At 44.1% G+C, this 24,981-nt stretch overlaps 2 protein-coding genes across 4 annotated transcripts in view; one reads left to right on the top strand and one right to left on the bottom strand.

The window, feature by feature from the left end:
- LOC115167465 (neural-cadherin) overlaps positions 1-6,753 on the top strand; it is a 205,951-nt gene extending 199,198 nt beyond the window's left edge. The window contains exons 32-33 of the mRNA XM_029721890.1: positions 2,544-2,698; positions 3,744-6,753. Coding sequence (XP_029577750.1) covers positions 2,544-2,698; positions 3,744-4,262 — 674 coding nt within the window. The 3' untranslated portion in view covers positions 4,263-6,753. The remainder of the gene's footprint in view (positions 1-2,543; positions 2,699-3,743) is intronic.
- A 2,593-nt stretch (positions 6,754-9,346) lies between these two features.
- The window catches only part of LOC115167464 (probable C-mannosyltransferase DPY19L3), a 40,292-nt gene continuing 24,657 nt past the window's right edge, over positions 9,347-24,981 (bottom strand). For all 3 annotated transcript variants that reach the window (XM_029721887.1, XM_029721886.1, XM_029721888.1), the window contains 11 exons: positions 24,762-24,893; positions 24,494-24,595; positions 21,016-21,089; positions 20,467-20,625; positions 19,504-19,632; positions 18,987-19,098; positions 18,643-18,699; positions 18,260-18,342; positions 12,869-13,001; positions 11,659-11,817; positions 9,347-10,816 (listed from right to left, as the gene is read on the bottom strand). In XM_029721887.1, the coding sequence (XP_029577747.1) occupies positions 10,613-10,816; positions 11,659-11,817; positions 12,869-13,001; positions 18,260-18,342; positions 18,643-18,699; positions 18,987-19,098; positions 19,504-19,632; positions 20,467-20,625; positions 21,016-21,089; positions 24,494-24,595; positions 24,762-24,893 (1,344 nt within the window). In that variant the 3' untranslated portion in view covers positions 9,347-10,612. The remainder of the gene's footprint in view (positions 10,817-11,658; positions 11,818-12,868; positions 13,002-18,259; positions 18,343-18,642; positions 18,700-18,986; positions 19,099-19,503; positions 19,633-20,466; positions 20,626-21,015; positions 21,090-24,493; positions 24,596-24,761; positions 24,894-24,981) is intronic.

Here is a 24,981-nt window from a genome sequence, read left to right as displayed (position 1 = left end):
AAACCCTTTGAAGAACCCTTTTGGTTCAAGGTAGAACCCTCCTGGCTTCCATGTAGAACCGTTTCCACAGAGCGTTCTACGTGGAGCCCAAAAGGGTTGCACTTGGAACCAAAAAGGGTTGTATCTGGAACCCAAAAAGGGTTATCCGATGGAGTCTACACTGTGGGTTTGGAGCCTCAGCTGGCTCTTTGCTAGGGATGGAATGAGGGTTATATGACAAACCATTTAGCCAGTGAGTGATAACCTGGAACCAATAGAGGTATGAGATGAGCAAAAAGTGGAGCAGAGAGAGAGAGAGAGAGTCAATGAGAGAGGACAGAAATACAGTGAGAACGAATGACAGAGAAAGGAGGGGTGGCAGGGAGGGAGAGGTACACAGACACCGAAAGACAGCGAAAGGGATTAGAGGTACAAGGGAGAGAACGAGAGAAAAGAAGAGAGAAATGGAAAGACACACACTGAGTAATAGATTGAGGAATGGAGGGAGCGAGAGCAGGCTTTGCTAGGTTCGCTGCAGTAAACAGCATTATAGTTTGATGGCCTTGAGCCTGCTCATTATTGACTAGGATTGATTTATTTAGAGATTCTCATCTCGCCATGCTCTCACTACGGGGATGCTCTCACTATGGTGTAACAGAGGAGAGAGGGAAAACAGGCTTTTCTTCCTCTATCCACGTTCATGTGGGTCTGAGACGAGAAAAGTCTACACTATATACTGTCCTCGGGCTTAAAGAATCTAGCTATCATTATACAATATGGATTCGTGCTGAAATCAGAAATGTAACTGTTTCAGTATTTTGCCATACGGTATGCAAAACAGTATGCTTTGCTCTTGGTTGAATTATACACTTGTCTTATAATTCGGTATTTCATGACTATTAAATTGCAACCTTTTTCCACTCAAAAAGACCCCAAGTTGTGCAGAAAAACAAACAAACATTCTTCAGTGAAATAACTTTCTTCTTTTTTTACTCCAAATGAATGCATCTTAGGACACAACATGATGCACATGCCAGTGTCTATATTACAATTTTTATGAGTGTGGTACACAGAATAAATCATTTTTTGTGATATTCCATAGCCTGATATACACTGTGGTGTGTGTTAGACGTTGGGACGCATGTTGTCTATCTTAGGGTTATGGAGGAGCTTGTGTGAGGTCGCTAGTTGGGTGATGCAATCGATAGTGCAGGCTTTGTTAGGGTTCTGATATGAGAGGAGAGGAGAGGAGGAGAAGAGAGGAGAGGAGGAGAAGAGAGGAGAGGAGAAGAAGAGAGGAGAGGAAAAAAATGGCTTGGAGGCAGACTGCAGCTAGCCAGCCACTCAGACCTCCTCTGCTTGGTAATCAGAGCAACAGTTCAGCTCCTGCAGAGAACAGACACACATCTCTCAATCGGAGAGGGCCTTTGAAGACACACAACCCAATAGGGAAGCCTCTATGAGCTCTGACCTGAACCTAACTTCAGAGTAACCTTTTTCTTAATCACACAACACTCAATCCGAGTGATGACAGACAGTCATACACAAACACTGTGCTTTAGAGTTAGAGACGGTGGCCTTCAGAACACACAACTCGAACAGCATCGTGTGTCAGTCTCTGAGACTTTTTCGAACAACTCACTCTCACCTAGATGAACATGTCTCCTCTTAAAACAATTGCAACATTGCAATAATGTTGCAATAGAGAGAGAAACAGACAGACATGGGATTGCATATTCCCGTGCAATAGACCCAGCGCTACAAAGCCCTCTAAAAAAACACTTGATTTGCTTGTGACACGTGTGCGAGGAGGGTGAGCATTGTGTTCATAAATTGATATAGATTTTTTGGGGCCGGTGTCGCAGCTTGTTTCTGGCTGGATACACCGGTACCTAACGTCTGACGAGGGAGAGTTCACTCAGAGATTGCCCTGATAATTGGGAGATTTAAATTCAATCAGTCTCAGCCTGTCGCCCTGGTCCCCTTGCTAAGTGACACCTTATCAAACTACTGATAGGTGAGCACGCAACAATCAACAGATAGAACCAAAAACAAATAAGGGCAATTGAGAAGGAGAGAGGGATATCAAAAAGGAATTTGAACGAACTGAAATGACAGACAGACAGAGAGAGAGTGATCCAGAGAGAGTGAGAGGGAGAGAGATGCAGGATGGGAGGAAGAAATCTGAGGAATGATCAAAGCAGAGAGGTTGAGTCAAATAAGGTGTGATGGAAGGGGGAGGGAGGGGTACAGGATAGAGAGATTTATGGAGAAGTACTGTATGGGTACATAATATACTCTAAAGGTCACAGCAGTCTATAGGGGAGAGTACCACTTGCCACACTGCAAAGAGAGCTCTTATTTGGTAGCCGTCCTTGGAGTCAGCCAGCAGTCTGCCTGTCAGGCCTCTCAGCACAGCCATCATGCTGATATTGCAATGTCAAATCAACGCAGTGGAAACGGTTCACGCAGTCACTTCTAATCAAACTGAACCAGGAACTTCCTCTCTCTCTCTCTGTGTGCGTCTGTCTCTTCCTCCTTCTGTGCTCTCCGGTGCCCCCTAGTGCTGCTGCTGGGCATCTTCCTGTACACCCGCTGGCGCAGTTACAAGGGCCTAAAGGAGGGCGTTTACCACGTGTCAGCTCACCATGACGGCTGGGAGGACATCAGAGAGAACGTGCTCAACTACGATGAGGAAGGAGGAGGAGAGGAGGACCAGGTAAGAGCTAACACATCTATGTCTCCTACACACAATGGGATAATGTGCCTTTTGGTCCCTTGTCACAAACGGTTTCAATGAAGGCAGTTTCAGACTGAATCTGTGAAGTGAAATAATTCCGTTTGGATTCGAGGCTAGGAATTATGGGTACTACACTTGCTCAAGCACACTCCTCTTCCCCACCATTGCCATTGTAACACCTTCTCATTCTGGTTCACCTTCTACTCCAACTAGAAAGCAACTAGTGGAGTGTTTGTATATTCACGATCTCCTTACACACAATTAGACATAATGTGATTATCGGATGCTTGGTAATGCCGCCATACTTTAGGTCCTCTGGTGGATCTTTCGACATGAGCGCTGCAGCAGCACACAGGCTTTGCACACTTTTCTCATCAGGTAATCCATTACAGAGCACACCCACGCGTGTCATTTACTCCTCCACTCTACTGTTCCTCCATCCTCCTTTTCTCCAGAGCCCGGGCTTCCATCTCTCCAGAGCGAAGCACTGCCGTGGTAACGAGGGTGAATCAGTCTCGCCTGAATCAAATGAACGTTGAAGTGATTGTGTGTTATATAAAAATGGATGCTCTCTAGCCCTCGTCCAATATTTCCCCGTGCTCTGTTGAAGTGAAACCACTCCCCTCGCCCCCCTTCTCGTTCCCTCAGACGACTTGGTGCATTCGGCTAACACGATCTGTCACCTCTCCACTAGCAGAGAATTAATCTGGATTTTGCGCACTAAGGGAGGAAATGAAGACAGATTGTAAACGTAGACAGGTAGAGCGTACGGAAAAAGGGATACTGCTGAAGAAGCTCTGCTATACTCTTTTTTCTTTTCTCCTCACTCTCACCATCCCGCTCTATGATGTGATGTTTTACTTCTGTTTGAATCCCGGGAAGAGTAGCTGCTGCCTTGGCAACAGCTAATGGGGATCCTAATAACATTCGAAAATACTCTCTATTGCTCCATCTGTCCATTTGTTCCTCCTTTCCATTCTGTTTTGACATTCCATCCTCTCTCCCTCTGTGTGTGTGTGTGTAGAATGCCTATGATATGGCCGAGCTACAGAAGTCTCTCCAGCCCAGTCCGGCCCAGTCTGTCCAGTACAGCCGCTCCAGGGCCATCCACCAACATCACCACACCCAGCACCAACATCCCCAGCCCCAGGACGCTCTTAGCAGGTTGGGCGCCAACGCCGCCCTCTCCTCCTTCACCACCACCCTGCGGAGGGACGTGCCGCCCACCAGGTCCCCCGCCCAGGGCCAGAGCAGGCCCCTCCTGCTGGCCAGAAAGAGCCTGTCCTTCTCCAGCCAGGATCTGGCCCGCTACCTGTGTGAGATCATCCGGGATGCTGACCAGGCCCCAGAGTCGGCCCCCTTCGACTCCCTGCAGGTGTTCTCCACGGAGGGGGGAGGCTCGCTGGCCGGGTCCCTCAGCTCCTTCAGCTCAGCCGGGCTGGAGGAGGACACGGCTAGGGGCCAAGACTCCCTGAAGGATTGGGGCCCACGTTTTGAGAAACTCAATGCCCTCTACGAGAAGACCGAGGCCAGCGACCTCTGAATGCTGAGGGAGACAGACCAAGCTACTGTACTGCAGAGACCACCAAACAGCAGGAAACTACAGAGCTACAGGAAACTAATCGGAAGCATAGGAGGAGAGAGAGAAGTTCGGGAAGGAGAGAGAGACTGATGGAGAGCTTGGCCTCTCCTCTCTGGGAGTGACTTATTCTCCACAGGGTTTTTCCCCTATAAACGGGCCTAGAGCGAGGCTGAGGCTGGGACTGACGTTAACCTAACCGGGCCTATAGCTGAGACTCACTGTTCACTGGATAATGGGAGCTGCCAATCAATGACACGGACAGATTAATTATGGCACTTACCGAGCATGGCACACAGACCTATTGTAGTGACTTGCGGTTGACAATGATTCGGGTGAAAATGTTATTATATTTGTCAGTGAAATGAATTGCGAGGATTGCCTGGCACCTCTTGGACCTTGATATACCGTATTCCGTTCTCTATGTCTGTAATACATCAGTGTTTTAAAAACTGCTTAGACATTTGATACAGGAAGATTTTTCTGTGGCCTTCCAGTGGGCTCTCTTTCTAAAATCCCTTTGCTGGGTGTGCAGTCAACAGTTACCAGTTGTGCTCGTAAGTTATATCCTAAACTTCTCCTTCCTTGATTTGGTTTTCTATTCACTTCACTCTCCCCTCCATTCATTAATATTCACCGGAGGAAGAGAGCTCAGAAATCAAGCTGGAGAGAAGAAAAGGACAGAGGAGCTGAGGAAAGGGCCTTTTCTGTTTCTCAGCTTTAACCTTCTTTCTCAGGAATACCAAACATTCTGAACACCACCATTGCAGCTGGAGAACATGATATGAATACCAATGACAAATTCCTCGTGAATGGCAGTTCAAGGTGAAAAAAAAGTGCAGAGAGGGTGGCACCCGAAGCCTCCTATAGAATGGACAGTGGACACCCTCTGACCTTCGCTGTTGTTGCCATGGTGTTGTGGAGGCAGACATAGTTTACTGTATTCACTGATATATGTCTGAAAGGGAGCGTTTACCAGTTGTGTTAAAGAGGTGGCGGGAGCTTTCGTATGAGCCCAGCAGTTTGAGCGATGGAAGGGAAATGATCCAGCTACATGGGTATTCACACTAAGGATCTCACCAAGGGGGGGCTCCGCTATTTACCTTCCCCAAAGCTGGAGGATGATGCACTTACCCCCACAAACAGTATCATATAAACCAGGACCAATCTGCCCACACTAAAAACCCTTCAGAAGCCACCGTTCACTGCATTTGCGTTATTCACCTCTGCTTTGAGAGAGGAGTGCAGAGTGGAGGTGAAATTAGCCGTATAATGCAGAAGGGAGGAAGAGTGGAAAGGAGGGAGAGTTTGTGATCGTTCAAAGCACCTCCGGGACTCGGGAGTTAAATGTGCTTGTGTGAGGAGCTGTGAAGCTCCATGGGGAGTAGAGAAGGGGACGGGAAAGGGTTTTGGAAATGGTTTGTTGCACAGCAAATGGAATAAATAAAAAGAAACGTAACCTCCCTCTGCGATAGACTAAACGCCAACGTTGTACTTCATGTATTTCGAGGTAGCGTCAGCACACCCTTCTCATTATTTTGATTTAGTTTCTATTTTTTCCCAGTGCAGAGACGCTGCATGTTGAGCGTGACGGCACAACAGTAAAGGGTAGGAGTGTGTTAAAACACATCAGAACACTAATCCTAATGGGAGTTGATGGCGGCGCTGTCATGCTGTAAACCAAAGGATCATGGGAGTTTTAAAAGTCGATTGAGAAGTCGACATTCTGATTACGGATTTCAAACGTGCCAATTTTCTGAAGGCAGCCACAACGTCAGTTTAAAATAGGATGGGGAGATGAGGGTATGGAATGCTGCCGCAATGCAATGCTTTTTTATAGACAACAAAAGCTCCTCGAGGGATGGAGTTCTGATTCATCTTCCGAGCACGGTTGGCCAGGAACCTGGCTTACAGAGGAGCTAGTAAAAATAATAATGATTCAAATGTGAAGATTGTGTTTGGGATTCACAGGATGTCTCTCTGGGTTGGGGAGAAGAGATTCTACTTTAATTTGTATCATAAATGGCTTCAACATTGTCTAATGGATACAGACATATTGTGGAATTTTATGTTTTTACCTCATTTGTATATAGAAAGATAAATTAAGTCATTGCTTTTTTAAATGTGTCAATGGAAGAACTATGGATCATGTACTGCTTCTTTAAGAAAAAGTGAACTTATCTTTTTTATCATTATCATGACAAGCTTTGAATATAGATATCTTGGTGTTTTGTATTTGCATCAATCTTTTTTCTCAATAAAGATTCATTTATTTGAATCAGTGATTTTCCTGATTGTTTGCATACAGCATGATGTGAGTTTATGGCAGGATTGCCCAACTGGCGGCCCAAATTTGGCCCACGTGTGGTTTTGTTTTTGCGGACAAGTTATCTGAGAATTTTTTTTTAAAAGATGTTGAAATTTCATTGTTTGACATAAAAAAAAACTAAAAACACCAGGAAATCAGCTCCAAATTATTTTAATGAACTATTCCCATGCATAATAGAGTCTGTGATCGTATACAAATGTAAGCAAGGTTTGAGATATCTGTTTGGGCTTCTTGTGGTTAATTTGTCATTATGTTCTGGACCCCCGACCATCTACTCAAGAAAACTATTATTATTATTTTTTTTAATCGGTCCGCGGCTGAATCTAGTTGATGATCCCTGGTTTATGGTATACAGGACTAGAAAAGAAAGTGAAAGCCTCAAGCAAGTTCTTGTTTTTGGACTTGAAATCTCCATCATTGCATTTATTCTCTTGCAATTAATTTTTTGGTGTGAACATCAAAAGAATGGACAAATGATGACAGCAGAATACCAAAATGTGAAGAAAAAAAAATGTTTTATACAAAGCAACAGAGGAAACAAAGTCCCTCTCGATAAGAACACGGAACACTGATCAATGGTAAACTGCATTCACAAGGAAGATGAAACAACATAAAACATGATATGCCACACCAACTAGTGCAATTTCTCCACAGGCACGTCAAACAGGACCAACCCCTTTACTGGGTGAACAGACAGACACAGAACAATAGGAGAGGCAATATCACAACCACCAGATTAGCAGAGGGGTGTCTTCTAGATTAAACACAGTGTTAAGTAATGAAGAAGACTGGGCCATAGAAAATTGTCATCATGACTTTGAATGATTTTCAGATAGTACAAAATCTTATGTGGTCGACAGAATATTGGAAACATTCATGTAAACAGTCTGCATTCAATCCCCAAAACTATGCCTATTTGATATTTAACACCCCCCGTAAGATGTTCCTCTGTAAAGTTTCAAGTTTTGACATAAAGCTTAAATCATGCAAAATACAACTATGAAAATGACACGTGTACAATTTAGACTTTCATTTTTCAGCACTGCAAGCAACTGTTAGGTTCAATAACATTAGACACATTTTACATCAACACAGAGATTAAACAGACAATGTTGAAGGCACTTTCATACTCAAGTTGTTAAATCTTTAAACAATAACGTGACGCAATCTACATTGCCAAATATGCAATAAAATAACACACATTAACCATTTACAGTATTGAATAATTTGACATTACCCTGTTAAGTCTGAATTTGTTTACATCAGGATTTAGACTACAGTGCCTATCATAAGTATTCGCCCCCCTTGGATTTCTTCAAATTGTATTGTGTTACAAAGTGGGACTCAAATGGATTTCATTTTTATCTACACAAAATACTCTGTAATGTCAAAGTGTAATACTATATTTTTTTTTTAGACGACTGGAAAATAAAACGTGAATTTACCTTGATTAGATAAGTATTCACCCCCCTGAGTCAATACATGTTTGAAACACCTACGGCAGCGATTAGTCTTCTTGGGGTAAGTCTCTAAGAGCTTTGCACACCTGGATTGAGCACGCCTCCATTTTAGATTGCGGTGACTGTAGAGACTGTAGAGCAGCTGTAACATTTCAACTATCTACTAACCCTAGCCCTTACCCTTATTCTAAACATAACCCTAACCGTAGCATAACCCTAACCATAACATAACCCTAACCGTAACATAACCCTAACCGTAACATAACCCTAACCGTAACATAACCATAACATAACCCTAACCGTAACATAACCCTAACCGTAACATAACCATAACATAACCCTAACCGTAGCATAACCCTAACCGTAGCATAACCCTAACCGTAGCATAACCCTAACCCTAACATAACCCTAACCACAGTTGCTTAACAACAGATAGTATGACCTTGATAGAATATTGACAGTATGACCATCTGTAGAGCATCTACAGATGGGACTATCTGGACTATCCAAATGAAGTGCGACCATGTTAAAATACCTATTAAATTACATATTTAGTAATGACAAATGCATTTGAAACTTCACGCACAGTAAAACATTTATGACTTAATACAATTATTTTATCAATAGGAGTGGGGGAAAAGGTATTTGTGTGTTGATAACCACACCCAAGTAATAAAATAAAAGACAACACTTTGAAAAGTCTCGCACACGAAAGCCTGCTGAATTTGCGCGATAACTTTTCTTTCATTTTGATTTCGGCACAAATGAAAATGTGGCACTGACTTTCCCATGGATTGATGTTTCAGAATTGTCCCAATGCAAAGTCCGGTGTTTGAATGGCCACGTGCAACGTACAAACGCAGTTACAAGCCTGCTAGAGTTAGCGGCAGACGGACGACCAATATCCCCCATCGTAGTGCGGATGGAAGCCTGAGCTGGAATGCGAGAGTAACTGAAGCTGGCTAGCTTTAGAAAACCCTGAGTAGATCTACTGCAGTTTGCTTCGTAGTTCACCCCTCTGGTCTTTGTAGTTGAATCGGTGCTTGAAATTCAATACTTGACTGAGTGACCTTACAACTGTTGTATGTATGGGGGACAGAGGAATGGGTAGTCATTCAAAATCATGTCAACTACTATTAATTCATACAGAATGAGTCCATGTAACTTAAGTGATTTGTTAAGCCAAATGTTACTCCTGAACTAATTTAGGCTTGCCTAAACAAAGGGGGGGTGAATACTTATGCAACAACTATATTTTAGTTATTGAATTTTTATTAAATCGGTATAAAAAAAATAAAGTAAATCAATGACAGAAAATTACAATTAAATCTAATTAAATCCCATTTTGTAATGCACCAACGTGAAAAAAATCAAAATACTTTGATTTGTATGTTAGTCAGTCATACATAGACCAGTGACCATGAATACGTTAACCATTCACCTAATTCAACATTGACCAGTGGTCATGGTTTACCCACAATGCAGTCCTTCTACAGAATACTGTATGATTCTGGGGTGATGAGTTTTGAGGGAATACACACAGTTAATAAAAATGTTCTAATTTAATTTCCATTAAAATACTGTTACTTTAAATGACCAATGCATTTAAACTGAATTATTAATAAATATGAAAATGAACTATGTCAATGCTCAACAACATTACATTAGTATGCACTTATTAGGAAAACATAATGGAATGACTTCTCCCTCGTAAAAAGAATTGTCAGCCAACTACTAAATTAAACATCCAATTTCAATGCAACGGAATGAACAAGCAAATCCTCTTCACAGTGATATGACTGTTATGCATTACAATGAGAATGCCACTTCCCCTTTATACACCACAACTGACAACGTATGCAGAACTTAGTGTTTGAGTGAGAGAGTATCGAAAAGAGGAGTCCTCATTAACAAGTGGAGACGAGACATGGCACGGTTTTAAAAAATAAGGAAAATGGCACAGGATGCAGCTGTGCAGTCAGACTGCAGACATAGCCACCGAAGAGACCAGACTGGCCTCCGCAATAATTACCCACGCTGCTCTAGCTTTCAAATCAGCCCCCTCTCAAAGGTCCCTCTCCTCTTTCTTCTCTGCTCTGCTCTGCCTTTCGTCTGGGTGAAAGCGAGAGGGAGCCGTGAATGTTGTTGTGTTTTGCCATCATCCCTCCTCTCCTGTTTAAACACGAGCTTCCTGACACAAAGCCCTGGTTTGATATGCATGTGCTCATCTGCTCGCCCGCCGCAATCAGACGCCGCTCAAATCAGCGCCGTGTCAGCCGGACGTGATCACTTGCCTCCGGCTGCAGTGGCGCACGGAGGGATGGAAAGAGGGAGGGGCGGCGGTGGGAGAGTGCGCCCATGGTTCCAGATGAACTCGGGTAGACCAGAGAGCAGGGAGCACAGAGCAGTCATCAGGTTATCGACTTGGCGGGGAGCAGGAGTCTGAGTCGGAGACTGGGCGGGCGGGCTGGATATGGGTGGGTGGAGAGTTGTTTATGGGGTAACCCAGGGTCTTATTACTGGGTTTAATCCTGCATGGCCACCGGCTCTCTGTCGGCCTTGGCTCTCTTCTTGCCCTTCTTCAGCTTGTAGACGTGGAAGGTCTTGTTTTGGAACACGCGGGTGAAGAGGGCTGTGTAGGCAGGGCCGTCTGTCTTGACGGACGCACAGAAGCGAGGGTGGGAGGCGTGGACCAAGTCTGGGTCGTTGTCCCCAGGGCCATCCATGATCTAATCCCAAAAACACATTAGATCCATTCAACTGTTCAGACATAATGTATCGTCATAAGTAAATAGAACCCTTGAGTTTGATTTGTACTTGTAGTTAAACTGCGGAAAACAAACCACAAGGATCCAGGGTATTCAATAATTAACAAAAAAAATAACAAAACATTCTGTTTTTGTTATTCTCTCAAAAGATTTCTAAGAGCTGAGCCAATCTCTATGCGATGTGGACGTGGGGATCACATGCAGTGAAACATCACTAACCCCACATACACCACTCGGGAAGGATGAGACTACGCAAGGCAAGCATGCCTCCAGAAATCCAAACAACCAGTGACTCATTTATTCCTAGCATCAAAAGCGGGAGGAGAGAAAATACATCTTTCAAACCAGAGGTGAGACGCAGATCAGAGGAGGATGAATCTCCAGACCCCAACTCTGCCTGTAATTGAGCCCTTTCAAAGCAATCATACTTTGAAGTGTCTGTGAGTGACAGAGGCTGACAGACAACATGTGATTTATAGGGAGCAAATGCAAAACGCACACATGCAACGCACACACACACACACACACACACACACGCACAAACAACCCTCCCCATCCTAATCTCACAAACACCCAAAGAATCTATCCGTCACTCCCTTTCTCTCATACTGAAGAGGTCCAATCAATATTCCTTCTTTCAACTCTCTCCAAAAAAGATATATTTTAACCAAACAATCTGCCTCCTGTTTAAACAAACACTTACACATCAAAACGCTCACGTGTGTACATACATCCGCGGGCAGTCATACATTTGTGAACGAGCTGGCGTCACAGAACCCCGACAGAACAGAAACGACACCTACGTGTCCGTTGGCCAGGTCCAGCAGGTCTCGGAGCCTGCAGCCCCGGCCATGCCTCCTCTCGTAGCAGACGCTGTCCTCCATCACCACGAAATCAGCCCCCGCCGCGCGCAGGATCCTGTGGACCTCCTCTGGGGATTGCTGGGCGTAGATCTGATACACCTGAAACGACCAGGAGGAGAGAAAACACACCCAGGGGATAACACACACACACACACACACGTGTAAACATGGAGGACAACACAACACAGGGCTCAGACACACACACACACACACACACAGGCATGACTTATTGATAGAGGGCTATGGAGAGACTTTGCGATGAGTGTTAACAGCGGGCCGTGCTGGTGCTGGGAGCTGACGCCTCTGTGGCGCTGAGTGGCAGACAGACACGCAGCAGGGTGGTGGGGAGGGAACATTCTGCTCACGTCCCTCAGGCAGAGCCAGAGCCCCCCCCCCCACACACACACACACCACCCACAGCTGCAGAGCTTCATTAGTCAGAGCTCTGCCTGAAAGAGCCCCACACGGCACAGCCCCACACGCTGTACAGCGCCACCCGGAGAGTGGCAGAACGCTCTGTACCCAACCACCCAGCAGCCCTGCACCGTCTCCTCTCCTTTCTGGCTGTCTGGCCGCCTCCCCCTCACCTAGCCCCACGCGCTGCACTGTCTAACGAGCTTTAGAGACGGTTCACACCACCACAATTAATCTCCGCATCTGACAAACGCTACTTGCCATCCCTGGGTGAGATGAAAACACGCCGTTGTCTGGCTGATAAAGCCGCGCGCTTCTGTAAAACTGAGGGGACAGCCAGACAGGAAATATATAAAAAGTGACTGATAGCACGCTCTCATGTTGAGGCTTATGTGACTCCATTTCCCCGCCGCGGTTGACGTCCCCTCCATGCTAATATCACAGCACAGGTATACAGAAGTGGTGTCCTCTCCTTGATAGGATCATCACCCAAGTGGGGTCATGCCTTCTGAATTCCATTACAATTCTGGAGATGGCTTGAACACAGCCCTTTCTTTTCCAAGTGGACTGTTTAATTCCCTGGTTGGACTGAATTTAAAATGGAATTGACCCCCCAACCCTGGTCGACGCATATTTACAGGTGTCTCCATATTACTCTCCTCTCAGGTCAGGCCTTGTGTAAAAATAAACTTAATTAAGTATTAAAGTAGGATAAAGGATAAAGGATTTGTTTTACCTGTCTGGTCCTCTCTCTCAGGGCTCGGTCTTCATAGTGTGGGTGGTTAGTCAGGACTCTCCCTGTGCACAGTTTGATCCCAGCCAGCAGCTGCATGCTCCCAGCAAACACTGCCGTCTTGGGGGTCTTTGAGCTGGAAGACAAGGTGGAAGAAGTGTTTTCTGGGAGATCAGCGTGTATACTGCTGTATGCTACACGGCGGTGGAAGACGTTAACACGCTGTAGAGCCGGTGTATTTGTGTATTTAACGAGACAGCGTTTCTTTTTGTTGGTTTCCTCACGACTCAGTAGCAGGCTAGCACCACACTGATATCTGTACTTGCACACTGCAGGTATCCTTTACTCAATGCCGTCAAGTTCTTTTACGATAACCTTTGAAGACTTTCACTTTTATTTTAAGAACAAATACTGGAACAACTTCAAAGAGATATGGAAAGGCTAGCGGAAAGGGCAGCCTGGTAAGGCTGCTGGGAACATAAAATAGTTATCAGAAAAATAAACCATGTTTATCTTTCGTTCGCCAAGGAATCTTTCTCAAGGTGTTCTAGAGGAGGTGGTGAGTGAGGACTCACAGGAAGGACAAAGCTCAGTGTGGAATGTGTTATAGGAGTACCGCCTAGAGAGGCTGTACTCTTAACTAGAGCCTTGTTACTGCCACAGCCCAACCTTGGCCTCATAACACTGATCTCTCCGCTCGTCGACACAGTCACTCATCCTACACCGGCACATGCCCGAGACACCCTCTGACCGGTTACACAATTTTGGGGGGGGGGGGGGGGGGCGTTTTTAAAATCACGAGCCACATTTTTAAAATCACGAGCCACGACAGAGGACAGGACAATCTTTCTGTTTACAGTATGGGCTGTGTACACTCTCCCTCAACCCGGCAAGTCTGATTGCATGGATACACTCATGTGGGGAGAGAGAGCGCGTTTCTACTCATAGCAACCATTTCCAGTAATAATTATGTTGGTGGTAATTGTTGGTAACAACTGAGGAATCAGGTCATTTCAGGCAGAAACAAGCAGCATAGTTGGTTGACAACCACCTGTCGAGCTGTTGTTCAGGTATTTCACGAATCAATTAGGCAGCCGAGAACAGCAGAAAAGAGCATTAGAAAAAGGTAGTTTGCTCAAACACACACACGTAGAATTAAATTATTTCAGTTTAATTTACTATTCCCTGGTGCAGGAGTTATTGTGTTATCTATATTAGAAAAGGAAATCAAATCGCTCACTAATTCTGTAAGAGATCTCACAGCAGCTATTAGCTCCTCCATTCCTCCCCCAAACCTCATGTTGATTTGCCATTCAAATCCACATTACAGAAAAGGGGGGGATAGGTTGAGACCGCTGGCTCCCTCTGGGCTCTGGGGGGAGAGACAGGACGCCCCCGCTAGGAACATTAGCAGCTTGTGGGGCTAATCGCCAACCACCCTGGGCTGTGTGTGATGGGGCTGACCTCTGACCTGCTCTTCCGGGTCACTTCCTCCTCTCTGTGGGAGTTTGTGTTTAATTACTGCATATTCGAGTGGGATTCCTCAGACCTCAGCTGATTTCTATTTCATTTCAGATTTATATTCTGCCATCTAAACGCCCGAAGCCCCGCTGACATTATAAAAATATATTAATGCTGTTAATAGCTGGGGGAGGAGGACGAGGATGGTGATTAAGCGTGAAATTGGTATGCATGAATGTGCCTGTGTGTTAGTTATGCTACATGCAGAGGTGGGACTATGTCATGCAGTAAATTAACACCATTGTACACCTGTTGATGCAGACTTTAAAGTGGTAGTGCTGCCGGGCAGAGAGAGCTAGAGAACAGATGGGTGGAAAGTTTCAGTGTCTACCAATCAGAGAGTAAAGGAGGAGGACAGCCTAGTAAAATGTCTACACAGCATGAGTCCAATAGAGGCGGGAACGGGAGGGAGGGCGATGCTAACAGCTCTGAGATGCTAACGGCTGGGATTTGTAGGGAGCTCAGGTACGGCAGAAACGGAGATCGAAACAGAGATGGGCCTGTCACGTCCATCCTAAGATCCTACAGCTCTGCTCATCCTATCTGACTGGCCGATCTGCTCTGCTCCCAGCTAGAAGAGATGGACCGCCGCAGATAATCGGCCGTTACACCATCCAGCCACTATAATGGCCAATTCAACGGCCACAGAGTCTGGAGACTGAGCGGAGGGTGATGATGATTGATTGACTGACCGACTGAGAGAGGGAAGGGTTGGCAAAAATGTTATTATAATGCAATTTCACAGTGAGCGAAGTCACAAGCTTTTCATTGATAATATCCTGAGGGGGGGGAATAACTGTGGTTCATACGAGGATAGGCAGAGTTTTACTTACTGCTACTGAGATCCTCTGGAGACTATGTATATATAATAAGGGGAAAGCTTCACATTTCGACAAATTATAAGGAAGAGAAAAAAATCAAGCTGACAGAACGACAATTAGCAAGGAGTGAAAGTGGAGGATATGAGCGTATCAAAAACATGAAGAAATCCACAGTTTACAGCACGAAAACGTCCTCATTGTTCCAGTACTGAACAGCCGCTCTTGCAGCGACAGAAGTTTCCCTGGGAAAACAAAAAGCTTCATTTGTCTTCATTATTCAAAAACAAGGCAACATTCTGAAATAACTCAGCTTTTCAGAATCAAAGGATGGCGTGACAACATTAACCACCGAACAAAAGAGGGGAAATTAATTGCATAGCAGCCAATGCTTAAATGATGAGGGTGTCTGTGATGATGGTGCCTCACAATGCTGTCAAAGACAGTAATGACAAGACACCAGCACAACTTAAAAGGGCACCATCAAGAGTGGAGCCAGCATCACGAGAGAAATTATCAAGCATTTTCATACACAATGGCGAGCTACCACTGACTTCTGAATGTGCATTTAGCAGGAGGAAGCTGGAGGGAGACTTACAGACTCCGCTTTAACTGAAAAAGAAACAGTCAGCAAACCAGTCTTCTCTCCTTAACATCTCTGTTGCACTGATTAAATCTCCTGAGTTCTTCAGATTTACTACAATGTAACTATTTAAAAAGTGCCCACGGATAGAAGGTATGTTCGAGTACGTTCCCCGGCAAGATTACCATAACAAATCAATGAGTACTTCATGTAAATACTGTGAATGAGACAGAAATACATGTTCCTATGTTTTTTTTTTGTTCACATTCGCTCTGAATTTGTGATAATTTACAAACAAGAGCAGCTTTGCTATGCCCGAGTATCATGAAACACGATTCCTGCTTAACTCTTTCATCTTAAATGTAATTAGCGCATGGCAAGAGGCTTAATGCGCCAGCACCAGTGAAGGTAACGCTACACGCTAATCCGCCGAGCAAATTGGATTTCCTCTGGAGGCAGAGAACCTGTGTCATTTCACAGAGTGAGTCTTTTTAAGGTCTGTCCTCCCCAGTCAGTCTCTCAGAGCCAAGGAGCCACGCCAAATTCACATCCATCTCCGATCACATCAGGACTGATTGGCTTGATAAAACACTTCCACAGGGGCCTGGGCCACGGGCTGAACCGCTGCCAACAGCTGGGTCCTCTCCAGACCTCCATGTCTTATTCATGCGCCACAGCTCACCAAATCTACATTTCACATAAACACATGCAGTCACAGGCAACGATGGTGGAACTTGATCTGTGGAACAAAGCTAACCTGATTTGCGTTTGTTTGACATCTACGCACGTGTGCATGTACAGTTGAAGTCGGAAGTTTATATACACATTAGCCAAATACATTTAAACTCAGTTTTCACAATTCCTGACATTTAATCCTCGTAAAAATGCCCTGTCTTAGGTCAGTTAGGATCACCACTTTATTTTAAGAATGTGAAATGTCAGAATAATAGTAGAGAGAATGATTTATTTCAGCTTTTATTTCTTTCATCACATTCCCAGTGGGTCAGAAGTTTACATACACTCAATTAGTACTTGGTAGCATTGCCTTTAAATTGTCTAACTTCGTTCAAACGTTTCGGGTAGACTTCCGCAAGCTTCCCACAATATGTTGGGTGAATTTTGGCCCATTCCTCCTGACAGAGCTGGTGAAAGTGAGTCAGGTTTGTAGGCCTTCTTGCTCGCACACGCTTTTTCAGTTCTGCCCACAAATTGTCTATAGGATTGAGGCCAGGGCTTTGTGATGGCCACTCCAATACCTTGACTTTTTTGTCCTAAAGCCATTTTGCCACAACTTTGGAAGTATGGTTGGGGTCAACGTCTATTTGGAAGACCCATTTGCGACCAAGCTTAACTTCCTGACTGATGTCTTGAGATGTTGCTTCAATATATCCAGTTTTCCTCCCTCATGATGCCATCTATTTTGTGAAGTGCACCAGTCCCTCCTGCAGCAAAGCACCCCCACAACATGATGCTGCCACCCCCGTGCTTCACGGTTGGAATGGTGTTCTTTGGCTTGCAACCTTTTCCTCCAAACATAACGATGGTCATTATGGCCAAAAAGTTATATTTTTGTTTCATCAGAACAGAGGACATCTCTCAAAAAAGTACAATCTTTGTCCCCATGTGCAGTTGCAAACCGTAATCTGGCTTTTATTTATGGCGGTTTTGGAGCAGTGGCTTCTTACTTGCTGAGTGGCCTTTCAGGTTATGACGATATGGGACTCATTTTACTGCGGATATAGATATGTTTGTACCTGTTTCCTCCAGCATCTTCACAAGGTCCTTTGTTGTTGTTCTGGGATTGATTTACACTTTTCGCACAAAAGTACGTTCATCTCTAGGAGACAGAACGCGTCTCCTTACTGAGCGGTATGACGGCTGCGTGGTCAAATGGTGTTTATACTTGCGTACTATTGTTTGTACAGATGAACGTGGTACCTTCAGGCATTTGGAAATTGCTCCCAAGGATGAACCAGATTTGTGGAGGTCTACAATTTTTTTTCTGAGGTCTTGGCTGATTTCTTTTGATTTTCCCATGATGTCATGCAAAGAGGCACTGAGTTTGAACGTAGGCCTTGAAATACATCCACAGGTACACCTCCAATTGACTCAAATGATGTCAATTAGCCTATCAGAAGCTTCTAAAGCCATAACATAATTTTCTGGAATTTTCCAAGCTGTTTAAAGGCACAGTCAACTTCGTGTATGTAAACTTCTGACCCACTGGAATTGTGATACAGTGAATTATAAGTGAAATTATCGGTCTGTAAACAATTGTCGGAAAAATTACTTGTGTCATGCACAAAGTAGATGTCCTAACCTACTTGCCAAAACTATAGTGTTAAAAATACATTTGTGGAGTGGTTGAAAAACAAGTTTTAATGACTCCAACCTAAGTGTATGTAAACTTCCGACTTCAAATGTATGTGTGCGTATGTGCGCAGATTAAAGCAGAAATACATCGGATTTTACCTAATCCAGGTCATCAGCTCAACAGTGTCAGGGTCGTAGAATTCTCTCAGTTCTGATACTTCCGTCATCAGTTTGGGCCAGAACTATAGAGAAACAGCATGGAGAAAAATACTTGAAATAACTAACCTCCACAGAAACACATCAGCTCACAATAATCACTTTCATATAAATCACACATGCATTCACACATCCCAATGACTGCCAATTCCTCTGTACTGTTGATAGAGGAGAGGAGGAGAGAGCCAAAGTCCTTAACACACTAGCCACCAGCCGGTAGCTGCTTCCATTTTTAACTCCATATCAGTTCACATTTACTGCAATTTCTGTGGGTGAGAAAATATTGTACTGCAAATTGTGATGAAATAGCGAGGCAAATGTCTCACCTTGTAATATAGAAATCCCAGAATGGCAAGTGGAACCGTGTACCTGATCAGCCTCAGCTGCAAAATAAGAGAAAAAAATAACCAGGGTGAACATTACAATCTGTTGTGACATTTAGTTTCTCTCTACAGACATCTTGGTGTAAATTGGTTGTTACCATACTGCCACCTACTGGATACGGTTGTAACTGTTCAGCACAGTACAAGCAAGCTACCATTTCAATGTGTTCCTATTGCCTCAGTGTAGGGCTGGGACCATCTCACGGTGGAATGCAGAAGCTGCCAACAGGTACTGTGCTCATTCTTCTGTTAAAAGAAACCTTAAGGATCTGAGCTGTTGTCTTTACCTTTGTTTTAGTGTTACAGTGGATCATGTTTAGGCAGAGGGACCACAGCTCCTTGCCACACACGCCATAGGCAGCAAAGGCACACATATGGCCAGTCCACAGATATTTCATTCTGGAGAGAGGAGAGGAACAGTGTATTTAAAAGATTGGAACAACCTTATTTCAATTTTTTTTTTTCTTCTTACCTTTGCATTATGAGGATATTATCTGCAGCGTTCTCCTTACATTATGAGGCAGCAAAAATAAACATCACAAATTGGAAATGGAGTGATGATCAAAACGTTTGGCAAGATAAGGAGAGAGCGGTTCGGAGAGAGCGAGAGAAACGGATAATTTTTTTTTCTCCTAATGAACGGGGGCAGGCCCACTCAGACGGAGGACAGATGGGTAGATTAAACAGAACGAATAAGAAGGAGAGAGCGAGAGCGAGAGCGAGAGAGAAAGTAGATGTTGTATATTCAGCAAAATTCCAGACATGTCCGGAGAGATATCCTCTTGAACAAGCAGCGGAGCTCACCTCATGGTGCTGAGTGCCAGGAGGCCGAAGAAGACGGTGTGTAACAGATTGTAGGCGACATCTGCCCGCATACAAATCGGCCTCTCCTCGAACCGGCCTTTCAGCGGCCGCCCGACCGCTGAAGAATCACTGAGAATAGGAAAAACATCGATGCATAATACATAAAAAAAAGGCAAGAGGGCTGGAGACATTAGGCAGATTCTTCAGTTTGTCTTTCGCTCTCCTCCAAAAGGTTAACTGGCGTATCTGAAATGAGCCTGTAATGATTAGCTTGTGCGAGGGTTGAGTGCCTGGGGGGTCCAGACTGGGTTCTGATAACTGGAATGAGAACAGGACAACAACAAAAAGGATAGTAGCAGGATTCTCTCTCTCTCATCAAACAGGGAAGGAACAACACAGTGAGACATGACATGCTCAGATATTTACAGGACCTTAGGGAGAGGACTCAAGAGGATTGTTGTGATGCTGCCTGCCATCCACTACCTCAATATGTTGTATTAGGTCTCCACACAGCTAGAGAATAATGAAACTGACAGCAGTGGCATATGAGTGACTAAATCAAAATGATGTGCAAAGACTCCTACGGTGTCTCCTACAAATACAAAAAGGAGAGCCTCTTTACTAATTATTAAGAAGAATAAATAATGAATTACGAATGAAGAATGATTATTATGTGATAAATGTGTGGGTTACCAACAAGCATCCTCTTGAACTACTCTATCTCAGTGTTTTGCCAGATAAGACAGGCCTCAGCATGACAGATGGTGAAGGAATTTAAGGAAACAGAATGAAGAAAATAAATGACAACAACAAAATGTGGATAAGTACTGCAATATCCACACGGGATTAAGGCTGAGAGTGCTTGGAAGCCAGGGGCCCGTTATGTCTGGGGCATGACAACCATGTGTGGGTTGTTCCGAATGTCATTCTCAGTCCACAGCTACAGGAGGAAATCCACCTTACCAGAGGTTGTCCAGTGTTAACAGCGCCAGCATCACCAGGAGCACAATCAGGGTGACGAGGTAAGGGTATGCCAGCAGAGTGCCAGCCAAGCGGTCAAACGTGTCCAAGGGAAGCAGCCCAAAGGCTTCCTCACACAGGTAAAGACTGGCATCGAAATCTCTGAGAGAGACACAGAAAGAGAGAGAGACACAGAAAGAGAGAGCGAGAGAGACAGAAAGAGAGAGAGAGACAGAAAGAAAGAGAGAGACAGAAAGAGAGAGAGACAGAAAGAGAGAGACAGAAAGAGAGACAGAAAGAGTGAGAGACAGAAAGAGAGAGATATGTTGGCAAGCTCATGTTACACTGTGGCTTTGAGAATTGACATATCAGTTGTTTCCCTCAGTTTGCTGGATACTTAATCTGAAATACCACAGCACATTTCCTCTGCGTGTATAAATGATATTTAATATCCGATCAATGAAAGGGGTTTTATCATCTCAGGATTCTACACTAGGTAAGTGTCAATTAGTGAATCATTTAAACATGATGAAGGAAGTCAGTGTATTCTACCTGGTAGGCCCCAAGCCAAATTTGGACTTTATGAATTTAAAGATGTGTTCATCAGATCGGAGCTGCAACGCTTGCTGTACAAACATGAAGATACACAAGGAAAAGAGATAAGGCCAGGTTATGCATGTCTGAGTCAACATGAAACAGCCAGACATTTAAAAACAACATTCCTTAGATGCAAGTTAACATAATGTACATGACAGACACATAGTTATTCCCATGTAAGTTTCAGTTACATGCTGTATTTTGAAACAGCTGGAAATACAGTACCAGTCAAAAGTCTGGACACCTTCTCATTCAAGCGTTTCTCTTTGTTTTTACTATTTTCTACATTGTAGAATAACAGTGAAGACATCAAAACTACAAAAAACCACCAGGGATGCACGATATACCAGTGAAGATATCGAAATCGGACGATATTAGCTAAAAATTCCAACATCGGCCCAATGCCTATTTTAACTCCGATGTGCAAAACTGATGTCAAAGCTGACGTGCATACCTATATAATGTCGGTACATGACGTAATGACGCCACGTAAAATGTTGCGCTACACGTTCAACACAGCATTCCTGACCTAGCCCACAATGTCTGCCTTGTGGATCGAGCAGTCAACAAGTCGAGCAGTCATTTGAAAGAGTAAGAACATTTCAGCGAGACAACTCAAAAGGAGAAATCCATTAACGGCAAGATAATGGATTTCATTGCCCTTGACAATCAACCGTTCTCTGTCCTGGGTGATGTTGGCTTTCACACTAATGCTACCAAGTGCGTTATTTTTCAGATGTTGCCCTACCGGAGTTGCACAGTAATAGCGTCACTGCTATTAGCTTCACGACTGACATTTGGACCAGCGATATCAACCCCATGAGCATGCTGAGTCTGACAGCACAATGGATCGTCGAGGACTTCGTACTGAGGAAAGTCGTATTGCATGCTCATGAATGTGCTAGTTGTCATACAGCTGCTGCCATTTCAATAGCATTTGAGAACATGTTTGAAACTTGGAAACATGAACCCACTAGCTAGCTCCATTCGAACAACTGACTTGAGAAATAAGCTCATCAACTGCGCCTGCAGCAGATGTGATACCCTCTGTCATGGCATTCAAACTCCTGCTCAACAAAACTGTCGACAGGCTGTGAACAAGCGATTCGGTGGTATTCTCTCTTTACTGTGTCGCCATCATGCCCGATGCTAGGTACAAGGACGGCTAGTTCGACGCAGACAAGAAACTGGGTTTATGTGAAATGTTACATACACAACTGGACAAGATGGAAGCGGACACAGTGACAGTGCGCACCGAGGAAGAGAGGCCACCGACAGACAGAGCTGAAACTTCACTGCTTGACATGTATGATGAAATTCTGGTTGAGAATGAAACGACTGAACAAATGAACAACAAAAAAGCACAGCAAGTAAGTGAAAGAAACAGTGAAGGTTTTGATTATGTTTTGCTGGTAATGGGAACATACGTAAATGCCAACAAAATCACTTTTTGGTGTGTGTGTAACCTTTATTTAAATAGGCAAGTCAGTTAAGAACAAATTGTTATTTACAATGACTGCCTACCCCGGACAAACCCGGGCGACACTGGGCCAATTGTGAACCGCCCTATGGGACTCCCAATCACGGCCGGATGTGATACAGCCTGGATTCGAACCAGGGACTGTAGTGATGCCTCTTGCACTGAGATGCAGTGCCTTAGACCGCTGTGTCCATGTGTGTGAGGTAACTATTTAACTGTACTAGAATGCTTAAAAGGCCGCTAAAATTTAAAATATCATTTATCGGTATCGTTTTTTGGGGGGGCAAGGAAAATATTGGGCATCGGTATTGGCCAAAAATGTCATATCGGTGCATCACTAAATAACACATATGGAATCATGAAGTAACCAAAAAAAGTGTTAAAACAAAATAAAAATATATTTTATATTTGAGATTCCTCAAAGTAGCCACCCTTCTCACTGATGACAGCTTTGCACACTCTTGGTATTCTCTCAACCAGCTTCATGAGACACATTTCAGATGCACCTGGAATGCATTTAAATTAACAGATGTGCCTTGTTAATTTGGGGAATTTCTTTCCTTCTTAATGCGTTTGAGACAATCAGTTGTGTTGTGACAAGGTAGGGGGGTATACAGAAGATAGCCCAATTTAGTAAAAGACCAAGTCCATAATATGGCAAGAACATCGCAAAGACTAAACGACAATCCATCATTACTTGAAGACATGAAAGTCAGTCAATATGGAACATTTCAAGAACTTTGAAAGTTTCTTCAGGTGCAGTCGCAAAAACCATCAAGCAATATGACGGAACTGGCTCTCATGAGGACGGCCACAGGAAAAGAAGACAGAGTTCCATCTGCTGCAGAGGATAAGTTAATTAGAGTTAACAGCCTCAGAAATTGCAGCCCAAATAAATGCTTCAGAGTTCAAGTAACAGACACATCTCAATATCAACTGTTCAGATGAGACTGTGTGAATCAGGCGTTCATGGTCGAATTGCTGCAAAGAAACCACTACTAAAGGACACCAATAAAAAGAAGAGACTTGCTTGGACCAAGAAACACAGCCAATGGACATTAGACCGGTGGAAATCTGTCCTTTGGTCTGATGTGTCCAAATGTGAGATTTTTGTTTCCAACCACCGTGTCTTTGTGAGACGCAGAGTAGGTGAACGGATGATCTCCGCATGTGTGGTTCCCACTGTGAAGCATGGAGGAGGAAGTGTGATGGTGCTTTGATGGTGACACTGTCAGTGACTTAACCAGTATGGCTACCACATCATTCTGCAGCAATACGCCATCCCATCTGGTTTGCGCTTAGTGGGACTATCATTTATTTTTAAACAGGACAATAACCCAACACACCTCCAGACTGTGTAAGGGCCATTTGACAAAGAAGGAGAGTGATGGAGTGCTGCATCAGATGACCTGGCCTCCACAATCACCCGACCTGAAACCAATTGAGATGGTTTGGGATGAGTTGGACCGCAGTATGAAGGAAAAGCAGCCAACAAGTGCTCAGCATATGTGGGAAGTCCTTCAAGACTGTTGGATAGGCAATCCAGGTGAAGCTGGTTGACAGAATGTTAAAAGTGTGTGTAGCTGTCATCATTGCAAAGAGTGGCTACATTTACATTTACATTTAAGTCATTTAGCAGACGCTCTTTGAAGAATCTGAAATATATTTTGATTTAACATTTTTTTGTTTACTACATGATTCCAAATGTGTTATTTCATAGTTTTGATGTCTTCATTATTATTCTACAACGTAGAAAATAGTAATAAAGAAAAACCCTTGAATGAGTAGGCGTGTCCAAACTTTTGACTGGTACTGTAAATGTTTCCACGATGTTCTCCCGACTCCAGTGTGCCTTTCTCCTGGCTTCTCCACAGCCCATAACACACACAGATGATTTCTTATTAATTCCTGGTGACAGGAGGAGAAGGATGTAGTACAAGTCTCAAGGCTCACCTTGGCTAAATAATTAATAGTGAATGTTAGCGCAAGGACGAGGACGGTGTGAAGGAGCAGCTTTCCCAGCCGCGCTGCGAGACCTCCTGTCTTCAGCCCTCTCTCCATGGAACACAAGGCAAAAAGACAAAGAGCTTTCAAAAATACAAACAGCATATCAGTGTGTCATGACCACAGATGTTGCACTTACTGTATATCAAGACTGTAAAATAAACCAGTCAAATCCCTGGGGTTTTAAGAGGAGCATACAGTATGTGTTTGGTCTCACCTGGAAGTGCTTGACAAAGAGAGCGGACACAATGAAGCTGAGAGCCAGAGAGCCCAGGATCATGGAGTTACAGAACTGCAGCAGCCACACGGACAGCAGGCTGCTTACCTGGACTAGGTACAGGCAGGTCACCTGGAGAGAGGAATCGGTAATAATATATGCCATTTATCCAAAGCGACTTACAGCCATATGTGCATACATTTTAGGTATGGGTGTTTCT

The sequence above is a fragment of the Salmo trutta genome, chromosome 29, assembly GCF_901001165.1.
Source record: "Salmo trutta chromosome 29, fSalTru1.1, whole genome shotgun sequence".
Lineage (NCBI taxonomy): Eukaryota > Metazoa > Chordata > Actinopteri > Salmoniformes > Salmonidae > Salmo > Salmo trutta.
The sequence above is the reverse complement of the archived record's forward strand: the minus strand, read 5'-3'. Positions and strand labels throughout refer to the sequence as shown.